This window comes from Tasmannia lanceolata, unplaced genomic scaffold, assembly GCF_043159265.1.
Source record: "Tasmannia lanceolata isolate RefF3 unplaced genomic scaffold, GAP_Taslan_0.1 ptg000015l, whole genome shotgun sequence".
In the NCBI taxonomy this organism is placed as follows: domain Eukaryota; kingdom Viridiplantae; phylum Streptophyta; class Magnoliopsida; order Canellales; family Winteraceae; genus Tasmannia; species Tasmannia lanceolata.
Window position 1 is genome coordinate 1,933,239 of NW_027518692.1, and position 24,735 is coordinate 1,957,973.

A 24,735-nucleotide genomic window follows, 5' to 3' on the forward strand; every position below is an offset into this window, starting at 1 on the left:
AACAAATGCACCCATTCAACTCATATAATTTCAATCCTACCCCCTCCTTTATGCTTTTAACAAAGGCACCCATTAAATCATATAATTTCAATCCTACCCCCTCCTTTATGCTTTTAACAAAGGCACCCATTAAAGCCATATAATTTCAATCTTACCCCCCTCCTTTATGGTTTTTAATAAAAAATCTATAGGGTGATTTTAACCATCCGATTTAAGAGGAATTATGGAAACATCTATAGATTGGAGGGCTAGGATCAGCCTATGGAAATGATTTTTGGGGCACAACCTATTTATGTTGTGTTCCATCGCATGGACAGTTTGGATCAACCTATGACGTGGTCCGTACAGTTCTTTGTCGGCCCGTGCATCGCACGGGTTTTTTACTAGTATACTATATAGTAGAAGAGAAAATAAGAGAATTTTTTGAATTTTTTGAAAATTCTACGAGAATTACACGTCACTATTTTGACTTTTTTAACAAAGGCACCCATTCAACCCACATATTTCCAATCCTACCCCCTCCTTTATGCTTTTTAACAAAGGCACCCATTAAAGCCCCATAATTTCAATCTTACCCCCCTCCTTTATGCTTTTTTAATAAAAAATCAATAGGGTGATCTTAACCATCCGATTTAAGAGGAATTATGGAAACCTCTATAGATTGGAGGGCTAGGATCAGCCTATGGAAATGATTTTTGGGGCACAACCTATTTATGTTGTCTTCCATCACATGGATGGTTTGGATCAACCTATGACGTGGTCTGTACAGTTCTTTGTCGGCCCGTGCATCACACGGGGTTTTTTACTAGTATATATATATATATATATATATATATATATATATATATAGAGAGAGAGAGAGAGAGAGAGAGAGAGAGAGAGAGAGGAATGATAGATACAAGAGAGCCCTTGCATAAAGAGCCGCAAAAGGGCTTATGATTGGATCCACGTCATCAAATGTAGCTGATTTTTCTTTTTCAACTGATTTTAAATGTAACTGAAAATGATGTGGATCCAATGAAGAGCCCTTTTGCAGCTCTTTATGGAAGGGCTCCCTTGTATCTATCATGGCTCATATATATATATATATATATATATATATATATATATATATATATATGAGAAAAGTGTAGCTACACATACGTGTAGCTAACTTAGCTACACCAACGGCTTAAAATACAGTGGGCCCCACATTGTTTGGGTGATGCAAACCATTCATTTGATGGCCCCTCACATAGATAGGGTGTGCCCAAAAAATCAGCTCCATAGGATCATCCCAACCCTACGATTTGTGGAGGCAAAATTGGACGTGTAAAAACCTTCACAAATCTATCAATTTCTGCCTTCACAGTTTGAAGGGTTGGGATGATCCTATGGAGATGATTTTTTGGGCACACCCTATCAATGTGAGGGCCTATCAAATGAATGGTTTGGATCACCCAAATAATGTGGGCCCACTGTACTTTAAGCCGTCGGTGTAGCTAAGTTAGCTACACGTACGTGTAGCTTCACTTAACTATATATATATATATATATATATATATATATATATATATATATATATATATGAATTTTAAAGCTGTTATAATCATTATTTACAAAGAGCCATATTTAACTTTAAAATCATTTGCATGTAAGATTACATGTAAATAAATTTTAGAGGCATCCAAAGAGGTCTTAATCCTTTGCTAATATTTTTTTTCAGAGAAATAATATTTTAACTCTGATGTCTAGCATTTCCACCCCTCTTGTTTGTGCTTCCTAAAAATTCTTGCATTTCCACCTACTTGTACTCTTGCAAATAGAGTCATTCATATTGCATCACATTTTAGAGAATGAGTGCTACCTAGGGGTGTAAACGGATCGAATTCGAATCGGATATGGCTATATCCGAATTCGATTACAGTATAGACGCTCCGAATTCGAATTCGGATTCGAATTTGACGGATATTTAATATCTATTACCGAATTCGTATCCGCCGGATATTATTCGAATTCGGATATTATCCGTTTATCCGGTTAATTCAAACATTTACTCCAGCACTTTATCTTTATTCTCCTTCTTACCCCTCGAATGAATTTTCCAAACCCTCAAACCAGACCTCTACTTTCTCTTCACAAAATTAACTCTCAAACTAAAATATATGAGATCCTCTTCTTCCTTTTAAAACAAAGGCAGAGAGAGGCGACGGGGATGGATCATGGTGTTGGTAGTGGTCTTTGGGTTTTTTTTTTTTTTTTTGTATATGATGGAATGGGTTTGGGCTATTTTGAACAGGGGAAGTGGGAGTGCTGATTGTGGAAGATGAAGAGAAATGGGGATGGAGATGGGGATTGGGTTAAAGATGGAGGTAACTGGCGGTGATGGAGGTGGTTGTGAGAAGGTGGAGAGGGGCGGCAGTGGATTTTGGTGGGTTGAAGGCACCAAGGAATGCCGAAGATGGTGCATCAGCCTCTTCCTTTCTCCTCTCTCTTGCTTCTCTTTGTAAACCTTAGAAGTCCCCTCTTTTATATAACCATAAGTTGGGAAATTGATTTGAGCCATCCATTTACCATCAATGACCTAGATGGCCTTTTTGCTTTAGAATTCTCTAGAAACTATGACATCTTCTTTCAATCACCACCACCCATTTGTCTCTTTCATTCTACAGCCCACATTTGTTGCTTCATAAAGACGACATGTCAAACTCCAAGAATGCCCTTAAAATGAGAGATTACTTCATTTCCTACCCAAAACACTTTTTGTTTTTTTTTTCTAAAAAGAAAATTCACTTTTCTTTTAGAAACAAAAGGTAGTGTGTCATTACTAAAAATAAATATTATTAATATTATTAATAATAAATAAAAAGACTTTACTTCTCGGATTCGGATGTTAAATGGATCAGATATACCATTTACCAGATTCGCATCCGCTTAGAGCCGGATATCTCATAAACGGATTCGGATAATATCCGCTTGAAACGGATCCGGATAATATTCGCTTTAAACGGATTCGGATGCGGACGGTAATCGAATTTTTGAATATCCATTTACACCCCTAGTGCTACCGATGAAGGGGCGGGAAGCAAATATAGGTCCCTTTTCTCAATGGGGGTCCAAGAATAGACAAACAAAAGGGGTGCAATTATTGAGAAAAGGGGTTAAAATATCACTGGTCATTTTTTTAGAATATAATGATTCCCTTGTCTTTGCTTTGTGTGTTTGGTGTTCCACTATTTATTAAAAGGTAAATGATTCCCCCCACCCTCTGATTGATAAAAATCATCTCCCCCCCCCCCCCCCCCCTCCCCCCTCCTAACGTTATTCATTAGGTTTTAAAAGCAAAAGAAAAACGTTAAAGGGGGAAAATTTATCGTAAAGCAGCGGACCTCTCTCACAGAAACCGTTAAGGGAGGGGGGGGGGGGTGGATTTATCCGTTTACCAGGGGAAAATATCAGCGCCCTATTAAAATTGATTGGAAGACATTGTGTGTTATGTTTGTATGTAGGACAAGGAAAGTACTAAAAAAATTCAATAATTTTCTAACCCAAAAACATAAACGACGTAATTCCCATCTCTTTGTTTTTTTCCGGTTAATTCCCATGTCTTTTGACTTCGAAGCATTAGTAGAGATTTGTCGTGAAACGAGAAAAAACAATATCAATAATAAAAAAAAAGAAGATAAAACCAACAAAAAATACATTGAGAGAGCTTACATGGCCAATTTGGTAAAATGGGGATTCAGATACCTTCTAATGACATTTGGCAACCATTCTTTTCAGCACTTTTGCTTTTTATCTTTTTGTATGCGGAGATTGAAACAAACAAAAAAAATAAAAATGAAAGGAATATGTTCGGCAAAAGCACTGAGATTATTTTAGTTTTGTTATGTTGGGTGTTATAAACCAAAAAGGTATCTGGTAAGGCAATTTTTAGGAAAGCCATTTGGCAGCCCCTCGTATGAATTAAATGAATAAGACAACATCTTCTGCACAGTGGCTGTCCTCCCCTTCAAAAGCGAGCCGTGAAATGGCTTTATGCGAAATTGCCTAGCATATCCCATTTGGATTTGGGACACCCCCTTCAGACTTTTTCACATCTAATTAATTTAGAATTCTATCTATTGAAGACTTAGTCCAAAAAGATAAATAGACAGATAAGATCGAAAAAAGCATGGTTCTGCCATAATCGAGGAGAGGATCCATTGAAAAATTTTAATCCTAGGATCCATACGAATCCACGCCACGATCCAATGGCTCTCATGAAATAGAACACGCTCTGTCCCACACTAGACACTCCACGAGACTTACAATGTCTCACGTATTTAGAGTCGGATCCAAAGGATCCATTTTGGATCCATCGGACTTTTGTGATAGATCCTAAGCATAAATTAACCATGGTTAGACGCAGTAGCCGTTGTTCAGTACTCAAGTTTTATTCAACCACACCAGTCAGGTTTGTCTTTTCCTGCTGACTCTCTTTAAGAAAATTAATGGGAATCCTTTTTTTGGGGAAAATTCTCAAAAAATGGGATTTTTAATTGAAAATCTCAAAAAAGGGTTGGGTTGGCTAAATTCTCAAAAAGGGGTGAAACACATCCCAAGGCATGTTTTAAGACAAGAATGCCCTTGAGTTGCTTTTCCCTCCACCTTTTTAAGAAACAGATCCAAATGCATTTCACAAATATTATTCTTCACCTTTTTTTAGCTTCTTCTTTCCCACGCCAAGTGTTGAAAGTTCATTGCCTTTGGTAAAACTCCATTGTACAGCCCCCTTCTAGGATGAATTCAGCCTATTTTTTTCAAACTGGACTATACAGCCCATGCCATAGGATGATCCAAACCGCCCAATTAATGGGCCACAATGTAAATAGGTTGTGCCCCAAAAATCATTTCCATAGGATGATTCTAACCATCCGATCTAAAGAGGGACTTAGATTATGGAAACTTCAAAAAGGATAAATTCACCTCGTATTTTCAAAATGGATTTACAGCCCACACCATAGGATGATCCAAACCGCCCAATTTATGGGCCACAACATAAATAGGTTCTGCCCCAAAAATTATTTCCATAGATGATCCCAACCATCCAATCCATAGAAATTTCCATAATCTAAGTCCCTCTTTAGATCGGATGGTTAGAATCATCCTACGAAAATGATTTTTGGGGCACAACCTATGTATGTTGTGGCCCATCAATTGGGCGGTTTGGATCATCCTGTGGTATAGGTTGTATAGTCCATTTTGAAAAAAATGGGCTGAATTCATTCTGGAAGGGGGCTATACAATGGAGTTTTACCAAAGGTTTAATTCGATCTTTTTACCTTCTTCAAAAACAAACATGTGCGAATTTGCCTTAATAGGTCGACCTTTTTACATTATTCACAAACATGTGTGAATTTCCCTTAATGGGTTGACCTGCAGGTTGACCTTTTCACCATATGACCAAGCAGGTAGGAGAAGCATTTATGGGTCAACCTGCAGGTCGACCTTTCCACCATCTCGTCAGACAAGTTAAAAACATATGAAAAGGTCGAGCTGCAGGTCGACCGATTTTTTGCGATTTAAAAAAAAAAAAACCAAACGTCGTTTGCAGAAACCACTCCCCCTAAAGACCACTTCCACACCCCCCCCACCCCCATTACAACCGTGCATTTCCTCCCCAAACCATAAATCCCTCCACTCCCCTTCCTCCACCATAACCCTAAGATCAATTACATCTAAAACCTAAAACCCTTATAACACCCTCCTAAATCCTTCCACTCCCCACTCCCCACCCTCCACAAAACCCTACCTTGGAACCACTATTTATACCCTGGAACCACTACATATTGGTAAATAGTTATAAATAGTGGTTCCTAGGTATAATTAGTGGTTCTAAGAGTTTAAAACCCTATAAATAAACGCATTCTCACTTTTTATAGTGTTTTTGAGTGCATAACTTTTTGTAATCACAATTTAAACTCTATAAACAAGTATTAAGCTATCTAAACTATGAACCACCAAAAGATTTGAGTGTTTAGATAACTATTTCATTGCAACATTGACACCGAATGAAGTATTATTAGATTGTGTGAAGCACTATTTATACCTTGGAACCACTATTTATAACTTGGAACCACTACATAATGGTAAATAGTGGTTCCTAGGTATAATTAGTAATTCCTAAGTATAATTAGTGGTTCCTAGGTATAATGAGTGCTTCTGAGTGTTTAAAACCCTATAAATACTGTCATTCTCACAAGTATTAGGCCATCTAAACTATGAACCACCATAACATCGAGTGTTTAGAAAACTATTTAACCCATTGTTCATAAATTCATTGAAACGTTGACACCAAATGAAGTACTATTAGATTGTGTGAAGCAATATTTCTATTCTGGAACCACTATTTATAGCTTGGAACTACTACATAATGGTAAATAGTGGTTCCTAGGTATAATCAGTGGTTCCTAAGTATAATTAGTGGTTCCTAGGTATAATGAGTGCTTCTAAGTGTTTAAAACCCTATAAATACAGTCATTCTCACAAGTATTAAGCCATCTAAACTATGAACCACCATAACATCTGAGTGTTTAGAAAACTATCTAACCATTGTTCATAAATTCATTGCAACATTAACACCCAATTAGATAGTGTGAAGCAATATTTCTACTCTGGAACCACTATTTATACCTTGGAACCACTATTTATACATCGGAACCACTACATAGTGGTAAATAGTGGTTCATATGTATAATTGTTGTTTCTGAATGTTTAAATATTGGTTCCCAGATATCAACAGTGGTTCCGAGAACAAAATATTGCTTCTACAAATTTAAATAGTGGTTGTAATTGTATAGACATGAGTTTCATTTGGGTTTACTCTACATAGAAACATAGAGGGCATTAGAGAGATAGAGAGATTATGACAATACATCATAGCATTGTAAAGAGGATGATGACAATAACAAATGCCAAACAAAATCGTAACAAATCCCTAACAAATAAACAAGATGCTGACAGTATACGATAGCATTGTAAGGAACATATTAAACCTATGCAAATGTATCACAATGGACCTACCAGAGAAGCTTATGGGTTTGATAGCCAAAGAAAAATAAAGAGATCCAATGCTAGATTTTAGGAGAGGGGAGTTTCACCTCTTAGCAATGGAATTTTAAAACAGACAATGGAGTTTTGTTTGGGCGTGAGGAAGAAGAAGGTAAGAAGAAGATAAAATGTTGAAAATGTTAGGTGGAATGCATTGGGAACTGTTGCTTACTTTCTTGGAGGAAAAACCAACACAAGGGCATTTTCGTCCAAAAACACTCCTAGGGATGTGTTTCCCCCTTTTTTCGAGAAATTAGCCAACTTTACCCTTTTTTGAGATTTTTCCCTTTTTTTTCTTTTTGGAAAAAAACTGAAAATGAAGACGTATATTTACTGGTGCACAGACCGTATATAAATACGTATTCTGGCAAATCATGAATGGGAGGTGAAGTATTTCAGAAGCCTCACTGTTTTGCTAATTTTGATGCATGCATCTTAGCAAAAAAAGGGGAAAAAAAGGGGAAAAAAAGAAGTAGAAAAAGAAAAAAAAAGGTAAGACAAATAGAGCACTGCCCAAGTTTTGTCAACATATTTTTACTAGGTCTCTCCTTCCCTTTCATCTCAGAGGAAGAAACTAAAACAGTTGGATTCTATTTGTGTTTTGATAAAAATGGGACTTTTTTTGTCAAGGTTCTTTAAATGTATTTATATTTTCTTTTCTGTTGATTATTTTGCAGAAAATTTTAATTTCTCTATTGAGAAAATGCTAAGGAAGAGGAGCAGACCAGTTCATATGGATCAAAACAAGGGTCATCTCATATCTGATTTTGTTTTAGATTCTGATGTTTCATCTTATTTTTCTGTGCAGAAAAACAAAAACAGGTCATTTTTCAGTATCCCTGGTCTTTTTGTAGGTTTTAGTACCAAAGCTTTATTTGATTCTGATGTTTCAAAGAGCCCTACTTCTCCACTAGATTATAAGGGTTTTTCCAGTGTGGGCAATCCTTGCAGATCCCCAAAATTAGGTCATTTTTCTAATGGGCCTCAAAAGAGTTGGGATTTCAATAAAGTAGGACTTGGAATTGTTGATTCTCTCAATGATGAACCCAATACTAGTGGGAAAAGTTTGGGTTTTTCAGAGAATAGGAATATACTATTTGGATCTCAGTTGAGGATCAATATCCCCTCTAGCCACAATTATCAGCACAATTCTTTCGATTCCAAATCCTTGCCTAAAAACATTGCAATTTATCCACAAACTCAAATCACATCTCCTCTTCCCCAACCAAGTTTCCAAGGACTAGTATTTAATCAAACCCAATTAAAACTCAAGGGCTTAGAAAAATCCAATCTTGTTTGTCAGATTGTGGTGGATTGATGTCGCCATTGACGAGTTTAACGTACTCTAATTGTAAGTCGAACTCCGACAATTTTTGGTCTGATTTGGAAAATACCCAATTGGGTTCTCCTTAGTTTGTTGGAGATCAAAATTTTGAAAAATTCTCTGGTATAAAATCAAAGTCAGTACCGATATCCATAGGCTCTGACCATGGATTTATGGGTTCTCTCTCTGCTAGTGAGATTGAGCTTTCAGAGGATTACACTTGTGTCATTTCTCATGGTCCAAATCCTAGAACAACTGACATTTATGGTGACTGCATTTTGGAGAGTCACCCAACTGAGTTGGCTGACTGTAATAAAAAGGAAGAGTGGGAGATCGGATCGCCACCGGCAGTAAGTGCTCAGACGATTCCATGTTGTATTCGTCAGTTGAATTCTTGAGCTTCTGTTATTTTTGCAAGAAGAAATTGGAAGAGGGGAAAGACATCTATATGTACAGGTTGGTTCCAAGATCATCTCTAACTGATTTATTTTTTATTTTTTTTTAAGATCCCCAATTGATTTTTTTGTCTTTGTTCCTTTGATCTATGAGTGGCCATTATATGTTTTCTCTTTCCATTAAATTATGCTTTTTCTGTGCTGATTTTCAATGTCAAATATATAAAAATTTCAACATGTTACCTTTCAGGAAAAAAAATCAGCATGTTGGTTCCAAGATCATCTCCAACTGATTGTTTTCTTGAAGATCCCCAATGGATTTTTTTCCACTGTTCATTTGGTGTATGAGTGGCCATTATATGTTTTCTCTTTCAGTTGAATTATAGGTTTTCTGTGCTGATCTTTAAAGGCAAATATATAAAAAAATTTCGTTGCATTTTTGTTTTTCTCTGAAGATTTTTTTTGGAAGAAAACTATAAGCAATTACAATAGGGGCAATATCACTTCTCTCAGAATATCAAAAAAGAAACATGAAACTCTTTAACATAAATCAAGGATTTTGTCAACAACTTGAGAGGATGTCTAACAGTTTGTCAGTTACACGTTGAAGCTCTATGAATTATAGCGCAAGTGATGGCATTTGAAGAATCTTCTTCCACCCAATGCTTCCTTTCGAGCTCTTTCAAAAGATATGAATTCTCGCAAAGAGAGGTCGAGGCCTGACCTCATTAGTCTTTGACACCAATTGGCAGAGAAGCATTTCAACTGCTCTCCTCACATTTCTAAATGCCCATAATACCGGTCGATTCCAGATTACTTAATAAGCATCCATAGATAGTCATTGGAGCAAGCCATCTCACTCCAATTAATGGAAGTCTTCACTTGCATGTTTGTTAATTATACTCAGCTCCAGTTTTATATCCACAAAATGTTGTTTTGGTGTCTTCTTATCCAAGAAAGTTGCATGTTTAGTGTCCAGAGTCTGATTATATCCATCGATGTCAAGTATCATATTGATTTCAAGTTTTCAACAACTCCCATATGTGGATTCAACACTTATAAGTTTCTGATTTCTTTGATCTCTTGCAGAGGTGAGAAAGCATTCTGCAGTTCTAGTTGCCGATCGCAGGAAATTTTAATTGAGGAGGAAATGGAGAATCCCACTACTAATTCTTCTGTGACTCGATCAGCCCATGATTAATGAAATTGTTGAGGTAAACGGTCTGATCATCTGTTTATGAAGAGCTGTTTATGTGAATCGCTAGCAACCATGGATGATCATTTTGTACATTTTTTTTATACTGATTATGTTTCAACTTTCATGATGTTTTGAGTGGATCATGGCTACAAATCGGTTTTTTTCCCACAGTTGGATTATGTATAAGTATAGACTTTTATCATATAATTTTGATTAGAAAGGGTTGTAGCCGCTCTTCTGGCTGGCTCCCCACTTTTCTATTTTCCACTTTTTTTGGCAAGGGATAATGTACAAGCCTCTGAACTTGATGTATTCACAAATTGAATATGAGCTACTTTTAGATATATCTACATTGTGTTCTTTTATGATCTGCTATTTCTTCGGTTTGTAACAATTCGCTGTACAGAAATGGCATGGGCTGAGAGACATGATGCTTTTTGTTCATCATTTTGAGGGTCTAGTTTTCTAAAGGATTCATTAGCCGACCCCAACTAGTTTGGGACAAAGGCCTAGTTGAGTTGAGTTGTATTTTGAGGGTCTAGTTTTATTACATTCTTACTTGCATACTCTGCTAGCTCAACAACGTCGTACTTTCTACATGCCTCATCAAGCAACCCAAATGGAGATATCTAGTTCATTTGGCATAGTTTCAATGTGTCACGCCCCCAAGCCACACACATACACATACATATTCACAACACAAGGCTTAAGGGTGCGACATCGCCGTACACCTGCAAAGCAAGTTTCACAAGCATACAAGGCTAGCAAATCAAATATCAAAACCATCTGCAATAATCTAAATAATCAAATTTAAATGTCTTATATTCATCCAATGATCAAATCTCAATTTCTTTCCAAATCTGTCATCTAACCCAATATCCCATAAAATCAAAGTAACGGAATCAAATGACACAGTCTCAATAATCCTAACAGTACTCACTGTCTAAAGAATGTAAAGTACTGAAAGATAACAAAAATAAAAATCAGATATCACTTCTGCGCCTCCTCGCCGAGTCCACGAGGATCAAACTCTGAAAATGTTAATATAACCACAATCAGCTGAAAAGCTCAGTACATAATAACGCGCTACAAAAGTGGGGTCCTTGCATGCTACAAAGGAAAGGTTCGCAACTAAATGAAAAGGATTTAAGCCACAAGTGAAGTAATTAACACAAGTTCCATATTGAGGAGTAAGGTTCATAAAGGCATAAGTCAAAGTATCACAACTGAAGAGTCACACTGTTCAAAAGATCAAAGGCCAATAATGAATAAAGTAGGCACAAGCTACACAAGGCATGCCTAATCACAAGAGCAATAACGTAGAAGCAAAGGTCATAAAAGATGTCTCATAATGTTGCAACGAAGGGAGTCACAGGTTCTAAGGGTCACAGAAGGGAAACTCATATAGATACGATACCACCCCGAGATCATCGGCTTAGTCTAGAAAGCAAGTTATTTTCACCCCGACTACCCACGGGTCCACAAAGAAAGTTATTTTCACCCCGACTGCTCACGGGTCCAAAAAGTGTGTTATTGCTTACACCAACCGCACAGTGTCAGAACTAGTTCCTGGGTTCACATACCTATCGACAGGGCCAACGTTTATCCCTCATTGGCGGGATCACAGTTCTTATGTTCACATATAGGCTAATGCCCATGCCCCACTGACGGGGTCTTTTCTGAGTTCATATAACCTAAGCCTCTCAATAGGTGTTCAAAGTTCACACAGTTCAAAAGAATGTGTTCAAAGTTCAAAGTGGGTGTTTCACATTAGTTCCAAAGTTGATTCATACAGTAGAGGATGTCTGATAGTTCAAAGATTCATATAGTTAGAAAAACTGAAAGGGGTTTCATAAATCCAAATTATTCCATCTGAAATATGTACTAAATAACAGGGTTCAATAGGGTTCATACGACATTCAAAGATAGTAATTCACATGGATTTTTCATAAGGTTGTCAATGTAGATGGTCGCACAGTGGTCAAAGTTCATAAGTGTGAAGGAATCACAAATGGGTTTTCACAAAAGTTTCCTATATTGGGAAAAGCATTCAATGTAAGTCTCTTCACCATAAGATTCAATAGATTTCAAACAATAACGGAATTAGAATGCAAGACCCAAGTCAAGTCTAAATTTTATCAATGGCTCCAAAGATTCAGAGAGTTTGGGATTCACAATCAACAATGGCATAGTGTTCGAAAGGTAAATCGCAGCACTAAAGTGGAATGAAATTACGTACCTCGAATGACGAATATATATCCCTTCAGCAATTTCTAGGGCACAATACCTATCCCAAACAATGGCATTCATATCAATAAATGGGCTTAGGATAGTGGCCAAAGCAATAGTTAAAACCTCCCAAAATTAAGAAAAATACTTCAAAATTTTCAATGGGTTCGGAAGTCCGACACTATTCATCAGACGCCAGCAACACTATTCATCGGACGCCTCTGCTCACTTTTGAGTTCTCGGTTTACTATTCCATGGACGCCCGCAACACTATTCATGACGGATTTTTGCGAAAATTCCATATTCGTCCCGATTTTCCCAAAACTTCAATGGACCATAACTTTTTCATTTTAGCTCTGATTCGCACATGGTCGAATCCGTTGGATTCGTATTGACGAGAGTAATCCATCTAAATCAATTTCACTCTCCGAATAATTATTATAAAATAATCTAATCTTTTAAGTTAAGATTCCTAAAACTAAATTTTATGACATAACGGCCAGATCTTGGGTTCGTTGGGGATCGAAGGGTGATACCAAACCCAAGGAATCCAAGATCAGTCAAAGGGTTCTTATTTTAAGTCATATCGATCACAAATCATATATTTTAAATACTTTTATCCTTGTTTTAGTGTTCTTAACATCTTAAATCTTATGTAGAACACAAATCTTACCTTGATTCGCGTTCCCTCTTTGTGAATCGCGTTCTTCCTCTCTTTCTCCTCGTAGACCTTCTCTTAGGGCTGCAAAGACGGTTTAGGGTTCTTAATCTCTCTTAAAGTTGTATTTATAGGCTTTTCTAAAGAAGCCCTAATTCTAATCCAACTATAATGACAAAATTACCCTTGATTCTCAAGGGGGACGAATTTTAAAGGGAGGGATATTTCGGGTATTTACATTCTACCGTCCTTACAAAAAATTCTTCCTTGAAATTTACTCACTAAGTTAGCTTCTTATTCTGAACAATTCTTAAGCTGAGTTGTAATACACAAGGCGGTACAATTCTATATTTGATTTTTCTTACTCACTTCACACACTGGACAATTTCTAAGAAGGGGCCTCTATCATCAGGCCGACACAAGGTATCCTAGGGAGAATATATAATTCTAGGTTAGGATTCGCATAATATTTACTGAGTGTGCTCCACTCACTATTTTAGCTAATTCTGACTTTCAAACGTACGATTTAACACACTTATAGGTTTTAAACAAATTATTTTTTCCTTTCTGTGTTCATTACATTACTGAAGGTAGAATTCAAAATGTGAATGGTTCAATGGTACATAACAACGATAAAGATCTCTTACGGTTTATCGAATAAAATTTTTAAGCTAGATTTGATACATACGAGATAGATCTCTCTCTAAACACAGAACAAGTGATAAAATTTAAATGGTCACAATACAAGAATTCATAGGGTTCTAGCCAAAGACATAGATTAAATATCAAAGTCCACATAGTCAAAATCTGATAAGATATAAGGGATTCAAACATGCATCACAAGTCGATTATCAGAGTTCAGTTTTTCACATTCTGATAGGATTCAAAAGAGTTTAGGTACTGAACAAGGATCACTTAACTATTCTAAATGTCACACATTCATATTCAAATGGATTCAAAGGGTCAGCTCTCACTACTAAGTTCTAATATATTAGGCGGTTTCTTTCGATTACAAATATACAAATTATTCTCCTCTTTCTTTCCTTATATATATATATATATATATATATATATATATATATATATATATATATCTTCTACTTACAAACTAAGATGAGACAGTTATCTAAGAGCGAAACAAAGGTCTTATTACAATAACTTATACTTTGGAAACACAAATAAAAGTACAAATTCTTAGCTGCTCTAATAGCAGATAAAGGTTAAGGTGAAACTTTGAGTCAAATTCAAATCACAACAACACACACTATCCAAAATATTTTTTTTATTTTTTTAGTTTTCAAAATCTTAGATTGTGGGGTTTTTCCTGACCCGGTTCAAAGCCAAATTGATTTATCCTGAAGCTTTTCTTTTGTCAAAATTTTCGTTTGACAAACAGAGACGAGATAGCCACGTAAGAGGTGGAATGATGGGCACACTACAATAACTTACACAAGAGTTCAAATCTAAAACACATGTTCCTTTCAGATTTACTAAAGTACTAATTTATCTCCTCAATTAATGATTTGAGGTCCAAACAAAGTTTAGGGTCAGATTCAATTTACAATAGCACACATAATATCAAATGAGAACTGGATTCGGTTTCCTTAATTTCAAAGGCAAATTTTCCACAGAATTGATTCAGATGCCACACTAATAATCCTTGATTAGTCGATTAAAGAAGTTTATAAGAAAGCAATCGAAACTTTACCACGCATGGTAGCAAATGCAAGGAAAGATATAGAATTCATATTGGATCGGTGATGAACAATCAATCATATCTTAGCTAGGATGCGCTCAAGATAGGGCAAATCAATCAGATTCTCAATCAAGGAGGATAATCATAGAGCAAAATCAAACGGTGCCTGTCACAAAAGTCAAATTCATAACTCATTCTCATTCTCTAACTTTGTCTCAGAACACTTGAACCAATCTTATCTTCTCAAACCAATATGCTGAATCACAAATTCAACTAAGGGCTTCTAGTGCACACAACTCACCACACCGTCCCATACCAGCGTGGTTAACTTATATGCTAAACCAACATGCCCCTAGTTCAAATGAGCCGACTATATTGTCCTATCCCATAACTAACAAATTCTCATGTCGAACTAAGCACTCTAGATTCATGCAAGCTCACCATGATATCCCATACCAACACAGCTAACTCACATGCAAGACCGAAGGCTCTAAATTCTTATGACAGACTATGCTATCTCACACAAGTACAATAAATTCACATGCTGAACCAAGCGTTCCCGGTGCATGCAAACTTATCATACCATATCATCTCATTCCAACACGACTAACCCACATGTTGAACCAAGCATCTCTGGTGCACGCGAGTCTATCGTGTGTTCTCTAATAGCACAACTAACTCATGTGCAACCAAGCATCCTCGGTACACACAAGCCCATCATGCCATCCTCGCAAATATTCATCATCAATGATAAATCTTTCAAATTTAATCGATAATTGTCTCAAAATCAATATTTTCAATCTTATATAAAATCCTTCACTGATAATTAGTCAATTTACTCATGTTCAAATAAACACTTCCCATTTTATATACTGTCATATTTTCAATATTTTCTTATCCGTATAAATAAACAATTCTTTATCACCGCTTACACGGTCATCAGGCTGAATTGTGATAGTTGTCGGATTCAAACAAGGACTTATTAGCTTACTTGTCACAATTGGTTCTTCCAAATCTCTGAGTTAATAGACTAGTTCTTAATAACTTTCATAATCGTCTGTCTAATCTCTCGCAATGTACTGAATCAAATCCAATATTTTTCTAGTTCTTGGTGTTATCATCTCCATTCATAATTAATAGTCGAAAGTTCTCAAAATCAAAAGATGATTTCTTCAAATATCTAAATTATTTGGTTAACCTGTTACTGCGTAGATGGTTACAAGCTTGAGTTCTCATTATGCATAAAAATTGAATCCATAATCTCATTGGTTTACAAAGTCCTCAATGACACCTTAGGTCTCAAAAGGTCTCAAATCATTCTCTCAAAATTTGCTAAGAACTTTCTTAATTCTAACATCAAAATTTTCTAGTCAATGATCACTTCTCAAATTTCTAACACATAGGACCTAAAGCCTAGGCTCTGATACCACTTTTCTGTCACACCCCCAAGCCACACACATACACATACATATTCACAACACAAGGCTTAAGGGTGTGACAGTGACGTACACCTGCAAAGCAAACTTCACATGCGTGCAAGGCTAGCAAAGCAAATATCAAAACCATCTGCAATAATCTAAATAATCAAATTTAAATGTCTTACATTCATCCAATGATCTAGTAGTGGATTGCCCCTCATTGCTATGAGAAAAGGTTGCCATTTGGATCTTCCCTTGTAGGTTTTCAAAGAAAAATCCTATGTAAAAGCCTAAGCTCTCATACCAAGTGAAATTCCACTTACCAACCTAAGAGGGGGTGAACTGGGTTTCTTTTAAAATTTTAAGGATTTTGAAAACTTTGTTTCACTAGTTTTAGATTGATTAGAAAATCAATATTAAGATTCAAGACAAAAGTAAAGAGCTTACCACAAGAGAATGAATGAAGAGACAAAGAGGATTGACACAAGGATTTTTATAGTGGTCCGGTCTTAACCACAGACCTACTCCACTCTTCTCATGTTTGGCTCCTTAAGGTTTCCACTATCTTCTCCAAGGAACTTAAATACGGCATTCCTTTCGCCTTGTACAAACTGAGCTTCGCTCTCCAAGGGTCTTCTATGGCGCCCTTTGTGCCAAATACAAAGAAGGGAAAAGGGTTTAGCTTGCTTGCCTCTAGAGAGGCTAATTACATGTAAAGCTCACTCAATCTCACAATAAAAAGATCAACAAATGAAAACCCTCAAGTCTCTCAAGTATAAACTAAGTTCAAGGCACAAGAGAGAGAGGGAGAGTGAAAATCTTAAGAAAATTAAGTGTAAATGCTATTGAAAGCACTTAGAATATTAGGTAAACTCCTTAGATAGGTTCCCAAGAGTCCCAAGGTACATATATATATATATATATATAGAGGGGGGAAAGATATGCCTTTTTTAAGCTCCCCAACGGTCTTCTCGGAGTCCAGGCTCGGAGCTCCGAGTGGACCATAATCCCTTATTTTTTAAACCTGGAACGATTCTCAGAGCTCCGAGAATTTTCTCGGAGTTCCGAGCTCGGAGCTCCGAGAAGCCTAAAAACAGCATATGATTCCTGTTTTTGTTGCTGTTTTGGTTTGGGCTTTTGGAACTCTATTTTATCAAGATAAATGGAATGTCATGAGGGTCCAACTATGTTGGGACACCACTATGAACATTCACTAACCATTTAAGTTCGATTTTAGGTTGATTTTAACTCCCTTTTGTGCCTTTGACCTTGACTATACATGATGAACCATATACATTCTAAATTTGCTTGGTCTTCACTCTTGTTGGCACTTTGTAGAAGCTTTGACTTGTCTTCAATCAACTCCTTTGATGCTTGAGCCTTGCTTGAGCTTTTGAGTTGATTCCATCCTTGTAGAGCTTGAATTCAACCTTGTTCTTGAATGACCTTGTCTTGCTTTGTGTTGGTCTTGACTTGCTTGATTCGTCATTGTGTTAATGATGCCTTCTTCAAGTATTTGATCTCACTTTGAGCTTGAATGTACTAAAGCTATGAACACAATAACTTAGCCAATGAAAATCATTAGTACATAAAACCTTTTTATATCAAATTGAGTTTGTTAATCATCAAAACATGTCAATGAGAGTACTTGTTGAACCCTTGGGCTAACATACTTTTTGTATCGTAATACTTGTACCCCTTTTTTGTAGATGAATACCCTAAGAAAACACATTTAATGGCACACGGATCCAATTTATCTCTTAGTCGAGAATTATTATAAACAAAGCAAATAGATCCAAAAATACATAAATGAGATAAATCAATCTTTTTGCCTTTCAAAATTTCAAGTGGAGACTTATTTCCAAGAATCTTACTTGGGAGCTGTAGACACCCCATTTTGACCGTGCCCTAAACCTCCAAGTTTACGTAAAACCTCATCAAATTAGTGATTTAGGACCCCAAATTTCACCCCAATCTAGCTTAGGGTCCCACCAAGGTCCCTGCAAAATTTCGTCGAAATCCGAGAACGTTTGCCTAGCGAACGAGTGAAGCAACGTCGTAGTGCAAATACAAAAAAGGGGGTTGAATTTATCCTGAGCGGTGCAGATCGTGGTCTGAATGGGACACGATTTCAATGTGCGCCCATCATCTTTTTCGTCAACCGCGCGCCTATCAAAACTAGTTGTGCCAATATCATTTCCCTAATCTTCCTATAAATATCACTTTAAGCCCTCATTTTTAATTAATCAAGATTTTCCTCCTAATTAGAGAGAGAGAGAGAGCTAAGAGAGAAAAACCCAAATATCAGAAAGCCTAACCCTTGCTTCATCTTTTCCGACAAATCTAATCGGATTCCGGCCAATCTCTGGTAAATTTTGGTCGGACTTTGTTCTTGTTTACACTATTTGTCTTACTCTGTTCTTCATTCTAGCCTTAGAACCTTTGGATTCTCATTGCTTGATACCTAAACCTTACATCTACTTTTCATTACCTATATTTCTTAGATCTGTATAGTTGTTTGGAAGATCCGTTGTCTTTATCTCAAAGCAGAAGGAAAATTTCATTCTCTGTGAATTGTCTTTGCAAATTCTGGTTATCAGCTTTGATTTTTTACACTACTCCGATCCAGCACAGGTAAATTGTTTATATTTATTTTTAGTTTATGTTGCAAGTGTCAATCATGTTTAGTTTATTAGTAATTTGGTTTATGAATTGTTTTGATCCCTATGTGTTTCTCTATGAAGAACTCTATTTTTATTTTTAGCTTTTGTAACCTTAGCTTAAGGTCATCAAATTTTAGATTCTTTATCTGTAATTTCAAGTTCAGGTTATAGAACTTCAGATCAGGATTTATGATTTCAAATTTTGCAATTTTCTAGCTTTAAATTCTTCATTTTTTTATCTTCTATTTTTAAAACTTTAAAGAAAAATTAATATCAGTAGTCTGTAGGAATTACTTGATTTAGTTAAATCTCGTAAGTTTTTACAAATACTTTGGCCTGAAACGAGGGAAATTAAGTGAATCTATCCTATAAATATTTTCACCTTCGCCTAATGCCTATAATGATTCTGTGGATTTACGTCTCATTTGTAGCATCTGATCATTTATTTATTTTTAGTTTGAAATTTGATTCCAAGGATAATTATATAGGTGTTTGATCATTGTTTATGTGCCGTTTGATTTTTGAGATATTGAGGTGTAGTGCCTGGAATCATGATAAAATGTTCTTGTGTTCTTTATAAAATATAAATATCTATGTAAGATAGGAGGGGTATTTAAGATCATAAGAACAATAGTTGTAGAGCAAAGTAATCTGTTGTGGTGAATAAAGGTTATGTACAGAGTGATGAATTTGATAGTTTAGATCTTTAAAAATTTAGTATAAATAAGCTCTTGAGAATTGTTTGAATATTGGGGTAATGATGTAGTTTGTTACTTTAGCTTTCATATTATCTTCAAAGGAAAGAGGTTTTTTTTTTTTTTTGTATTTAATTTGTCTTGCTGTGTTTGGTATCTCCTGATTTTGGTTTGATTTTTTTCTGTTATTCTTACCCTATGCAATTTTAGTTTGTACGTGCTTGTGTGTAATATATATATACACATATAAGTTTAAGAGCTATATTAACAATTCTGATTATAATTTTGGCTCTTAATATATGCTTTTAATCGAAAATTCGAGAAGGAATCTCTTTTTCTTATCATTAGCTTAAAATGAAGATACTGGCAGTTCGGTTGACACTTCAGTAATCTGTTGATGGTATTGATAAGGTCAAAATGTTTGTTCTGTTTATGAGTGTTTGGTCTAAAAAAAAGAAGAAGAGGAAGAAGAAGCAAAAAGAGATTATGGAATTTTATAGAGGGTTTCATAGAGAAAAAGAAGAAAGGGATGTAGAAGGAGATTTGAGATCTAAGATTTGGTTGTTGAAAGGTTAAGAAGGAGTAGAAGAAGAAAGTGGTTTGTGCCGTTGTTTCTCTCAAGCTCCAATTTCTAGCCAATTTCTGGCACTCTCATCACTTATCCCCATCTCTTCCACTATCTTCAACACTTTGTAAGATCTGAAATCATAAAGATCTTAATTGGTTTTCTCATTTTCCAGACTTCATTCCCCTACCATTTCAATATCCAAACTTCATTTCTTTCCATTATTATTCCTTGGTGCAGATTATCAGACCCTTTTCCAGTCACCTCTTGTTGGTAAAAAAAATAAATTATTTTGTCTGTTTGATCTACACCATCGTATGCCCTGCAACAAGCCCATATTACCCTCGTCAAATTGAGCTGCTAATCACCCCATACTCACCATATTTCCTTTCGATTTAAAGTTGTCATGCTGTGAATCCTGATCACCCTTACAAAAAGTTTCACCACCTTCACTTCTTTCCATAACTTGTTAGATAGATTTTAACTGTTCTTTAGGTTTGGCTCTTTGGTTTTTATGAAGGGGTCTCTAATGAAAATTTTGAATGCTATGTTTAAGAGATGACATTACGCATAATATATGAATTTGATATCTGAAATTTTATGAATAGTTGTAGAAAAAATTCAGAAAACTACTGTCATATATGGGATTTCAGTGATGTGTTGGATGGATTTATCTAAAATGAAAGTGAATACAGAAAGTGGAGTATTCATTGGTTGAATTTATATTTCTTTTTAGCCCTGCTATCTATATTTACTGCCAAAAGACAAACAGGTTGGTATAGGTACTAGAATGAAGATGTGTGAATATAATTTCTTTATGATTACTATTTTAGAATTTAATGATCAGGTCCCTGAGTTTATTAAACTTATAACTGACAGATTGTGAGTTTCTATGAGTGTCAGTTTGTATGGGATACAATTTGTGATTCATCCACACATGTCATAATGTTCTGTTGGATAGTATTATTACATCCTTGAGATGTTGTCAGTAATTCGTTTTATGGTTCAATAATTAACCTGTGAGGCCATTTTGCATATATGCTAGTAGTGCCATTCAATAGATGTGATAATTCAGATATCAGGTGCATGTTTCATTATTAATCTCATAATTATATGAATTTTTAAGTTTTAGCACAAGCACTTGATTTCATAAATTTCGGAAGTATAAATACTTTCGATATATGTTCTGTTATGCTTACACTGTTGGCACGGCTGTTGATATTATCAGGGGTTATAGGATCTTGTCTTGTTTAGATACTTTTAAGTTACATAATCATAATTCATTAGTAATTGGATGGCTTTTAGATGGTCCTGGCATGAATAAGTATAATAGAACATTTCGAATTCTCTGATATATTCCTTTCGTTGTCTTTTGAATAATCATGGAATGAATAGGTGTAACTAATGAACTAATGTAGCATTAATGTCATTAATTGAAGAATGGGGTTAATTGATTAGCCATATCCTTGTCATTTCTGTTGGAGTGAATATTAGCGCAGATTGTATGAAAATTAAATAGCATAGTTTTTCTTGCCCCATTCTTTTCAATTGATTCCATCGACAGTTTCTTGGTAGCAATGCACTATTCTGAGTTTTCATGTTCATATGATTATTGTCTTATTTTGAGCTAAAGTATTTTCATACATAAAACTAGAATTATGAAGTTCACATAACAATACAAATTGGGATGAGCTTACAGTAATTTTTTTTGTGATACCTTGTGCATCTCATGTTAATACTTGCTTCTAAATTATTGAATATTATTTTGTCTCAGCTAAAAGATGAATCAAAATCATTATGATGCAATGACAACATTCTTCAATAACATTTTAAATGACCAAAGTTAACTTTGCGCTGGTCCGAATATTTTTTTTTACTGATGGGTTATTGACTTTTATCAATCCTTGATTTGATTATCTAGACAATTTTGAGATAGATTTTTGCTAAAGGATCCACTTATAGAGATTGGTTGTAGTGCTCTAGAAAGAAATTTCAGGGCGATGACGGCGCTAGCCCAAGCCCATCATTAGGGGACTTGCTCAGTCCAAGTAGCACTCCCCTCTTTTATTTAAAAGACTTGCCTAGTCTTTTAGATGTGTATCCCTTAAGACATTATGTTCCCCTATTCATTGCAAGGGCAATGAAAGAGTCATCTAGAGCCTTTTTAGGAAGACGAGCTATGTCCCAGCATGAAAGTCAAACCTTTTAGAGACAGACGTTGTCTCATCAGAGAGCCCACCCTTTTAAAGAGACAGGCTTTGTCTCATCAGAGAGCCCACCTCTTTAAAGAGACATGCTTTGTCTCATATAAAGTCATATCCTTTAGGAGACAAGCTATGTCTTAGTAAAATGTCATACCATTTGGAGATAGGCTTTATCTCATTAGTGAGTCATACATAGGAGACAATCCAAGTCTCAAGTAGAACATGCCTTTAGGATAAAGACTAACCTAGTCTTATAGTTGCCTTGACCCTATTTATCATTGCAGGGGCAATGAATAGGGTTACTTGGAGCCTTCCATAGGAGACATTCAGTGTCTCATTAGATGATCATTCTCATTTAAGAGACTCACCCCAGTCCCATTCTCTTGTCGGTTCTTCTCTTTTAGGAGACAGTCTATGTCTCATTGATCTTAATGTCCATTTTTATTTGAGAGACAGACCTTGTCTCATCTACACACTCTTTCAGAGAAGAGCAGTGCAAGACTTCATTTCTGATTTAGTTCTTCTCCCTTTTCTTAGGGTCTAACTCAGTCTTCTTAGGTTTTCACACCTTCTTGGGATTCCTTCCATTCTATCATCTATTTGAGATACTGATTTGCTTGTTTAGGACAACCCTTAGGCTAAAAGGGTTCTGTCTTTTCATCTAACCCTTCTCCAGGCTATGGATCACAGTAGTGTTCTTCACCTTCTGATTGTCTCTTTGTTTCCCTTTTGGCTAGAAGGGAGAATCCTTTAAAATTCTAAAAATATTGAAACTCTTCAAAATATCAAAATATCTGAAAAATCCAAAACATATCAAAAATCTCGAGTCATTAGGAATAGCTAGGAAGTTATGTTTCCAAACTACGTTGGCTTGATCCCTTTCCACAAGGTACGTAGGCAGCTTGGGATTCTTATCCCAAGTTCAGTCAAACCTTTCAAAATAAACATTTCAAACCTTCCAAAAATACAAAAATTCTTCAAAACCTTTTTAAAAAGATCTTCCCCTGGAGTTAGGAGTCTATCCTATTTATTTGAGTTGTTTTAGAGTTAGGAGTCTGTCTTGGTTGTGTTTGTTCTAGAGTTAGGAGTATGTTCTAGCTAGGAGTAGATTACGCCTCCGTTCGATTAGTTGGCGATTCACATCGCCGACTGATGACTAGGTCTAGGATGCGATAGTGATCACATTATTTTCCTTAGGACACAGCCTAGTTACACATAGGTTGTAGGAACCACCTGCACTAGCTTAGGGCTAACCTGCATTTAGTTAGGGCATATAGGGTGTCCTAAAATCCACAATCCACTAGAATTTAAATAATCGCACAAGAACCTTTAATAACTAGTCCAGTCTTTTAGGTCGAGTCTAGGATAGAGGTCTAGATGTCTTAGGCATCATAGCTTAGAATAGGTGCGAAGAACTATGTGACTCTGATTCTTGTAGAGGCAGGGATACGTAGGCTTCTTTGGATGAACATCAGATCATCCAAAGACTCGGGTTTAGGCATTAGAGTCTTAGGGTTTATTGTTAGTACTTTAATGTTTGTGTTTGTATTGATTATGATTTCTTGCATAGGATTATGATAATGTGTGATCATTTCTTTACTTATTCGCATGTTAGCATTTACCTTCTTATTTACCTTGATCATATGCTTAGATGTAGCTCATTTATCTTTTTAGCTTATCGTATTTGTTATATCTTGTGCAGACCTTATACCTTTAGCTGTAGCATGCATGTGTTCGCACACCAGAACTTAGACATCATTTAGGCATGACACTCATAACCTAGCTGCTCTTAGGTGACACTTCTTTCGTTTATTTTGTGTGTGCTTATTATTCATCTCCGAGACATGCATGATTAGGTAGACATCTTCTCGGAAATATATGTTCCCATTTCACATGATTTTCACTTAAAACTCTTCAAAATTAATAAATAAATGGCATAAGAGACCAGATGCTTGCACTTAGGCGGATGAGGTGCTCTTCAGACCTTCCAAATTCGTAACCAGGCACGAACCTTTTATATCTCTGGTTATCCATTGCAACAGAGCATAGTACGGGATCCAGGGCCTACTTCCTTGGATGGCGACTCTTCTTTGTTTAAGGTACGTCTCGAATCCGGGCTAGTCCCCGAATCGAGAGGTATCTCACTTTACATCGCCACTCATGCTGTGAGAGACACTTTTTTTAGAGTTCCTTGGTAAAGCTCTCCTTCACGTGGATAATCTAGAGACTTTTGGGCGCTCGTCCCCCACCTCTCTTGGATCGAGGTCCACTGGAGCCTATTAATCAAATAACATGAAGTGAGAATGGCTTCAAACCAAAAACTTTTGGGAACATTCTTCTCAAACCTAATCGATCGAGCAACTTCTAACAGGTGTCTGTTTTTCCTCTCAGACACCATTCTGTTGAGGTGTGGAGATGCATGAGGTTTGATGAAAAATACCTTGATCTAAGAGATATTTTGAAAAAGTTTTATTTTTATACTCGGTTCCGTTATCGGAATGTAAAATCTTGATATTAGCATTATATTGAGTTTTAACTTGGTTTGAAAACTCTTCAAATTTTTCAAAAGCCTTACTTTTAAATTTGAGTAGAAAAATCCATGTCATTCGTGAGAAATCA

General features: G+C 36.0%; 1 protein-coding gene across 1 annotated transcript; it reads left to right on the forward strand.

Moving 5' to 3' along the window:
- Positions 1-2,315: 2,315 nt before the first annotated feature.
- On the forward strand, positions 2,316-9,991 carry LOC143846620 (FCS-Like Zinc finger 8-like). The gene is made up of 5 exons (XM_077355106.1): positions 2,316-2,370; positions 7,749-8,314; positions 8,485-8,749; positions 8,782-8,851; positions 9,880-9,991. The coding sequence occupies exons 1-5, from the start codon at positions 2,316-2,318 to the stop codon at positions 9,989-9,991; spliced, it is 1,068 nt and encodes a 355-aa protein (XP_077211221.1).
- The last annotated feature ends 14,744 nt before the right edge of the window (positions 9,992-24,735 follow it).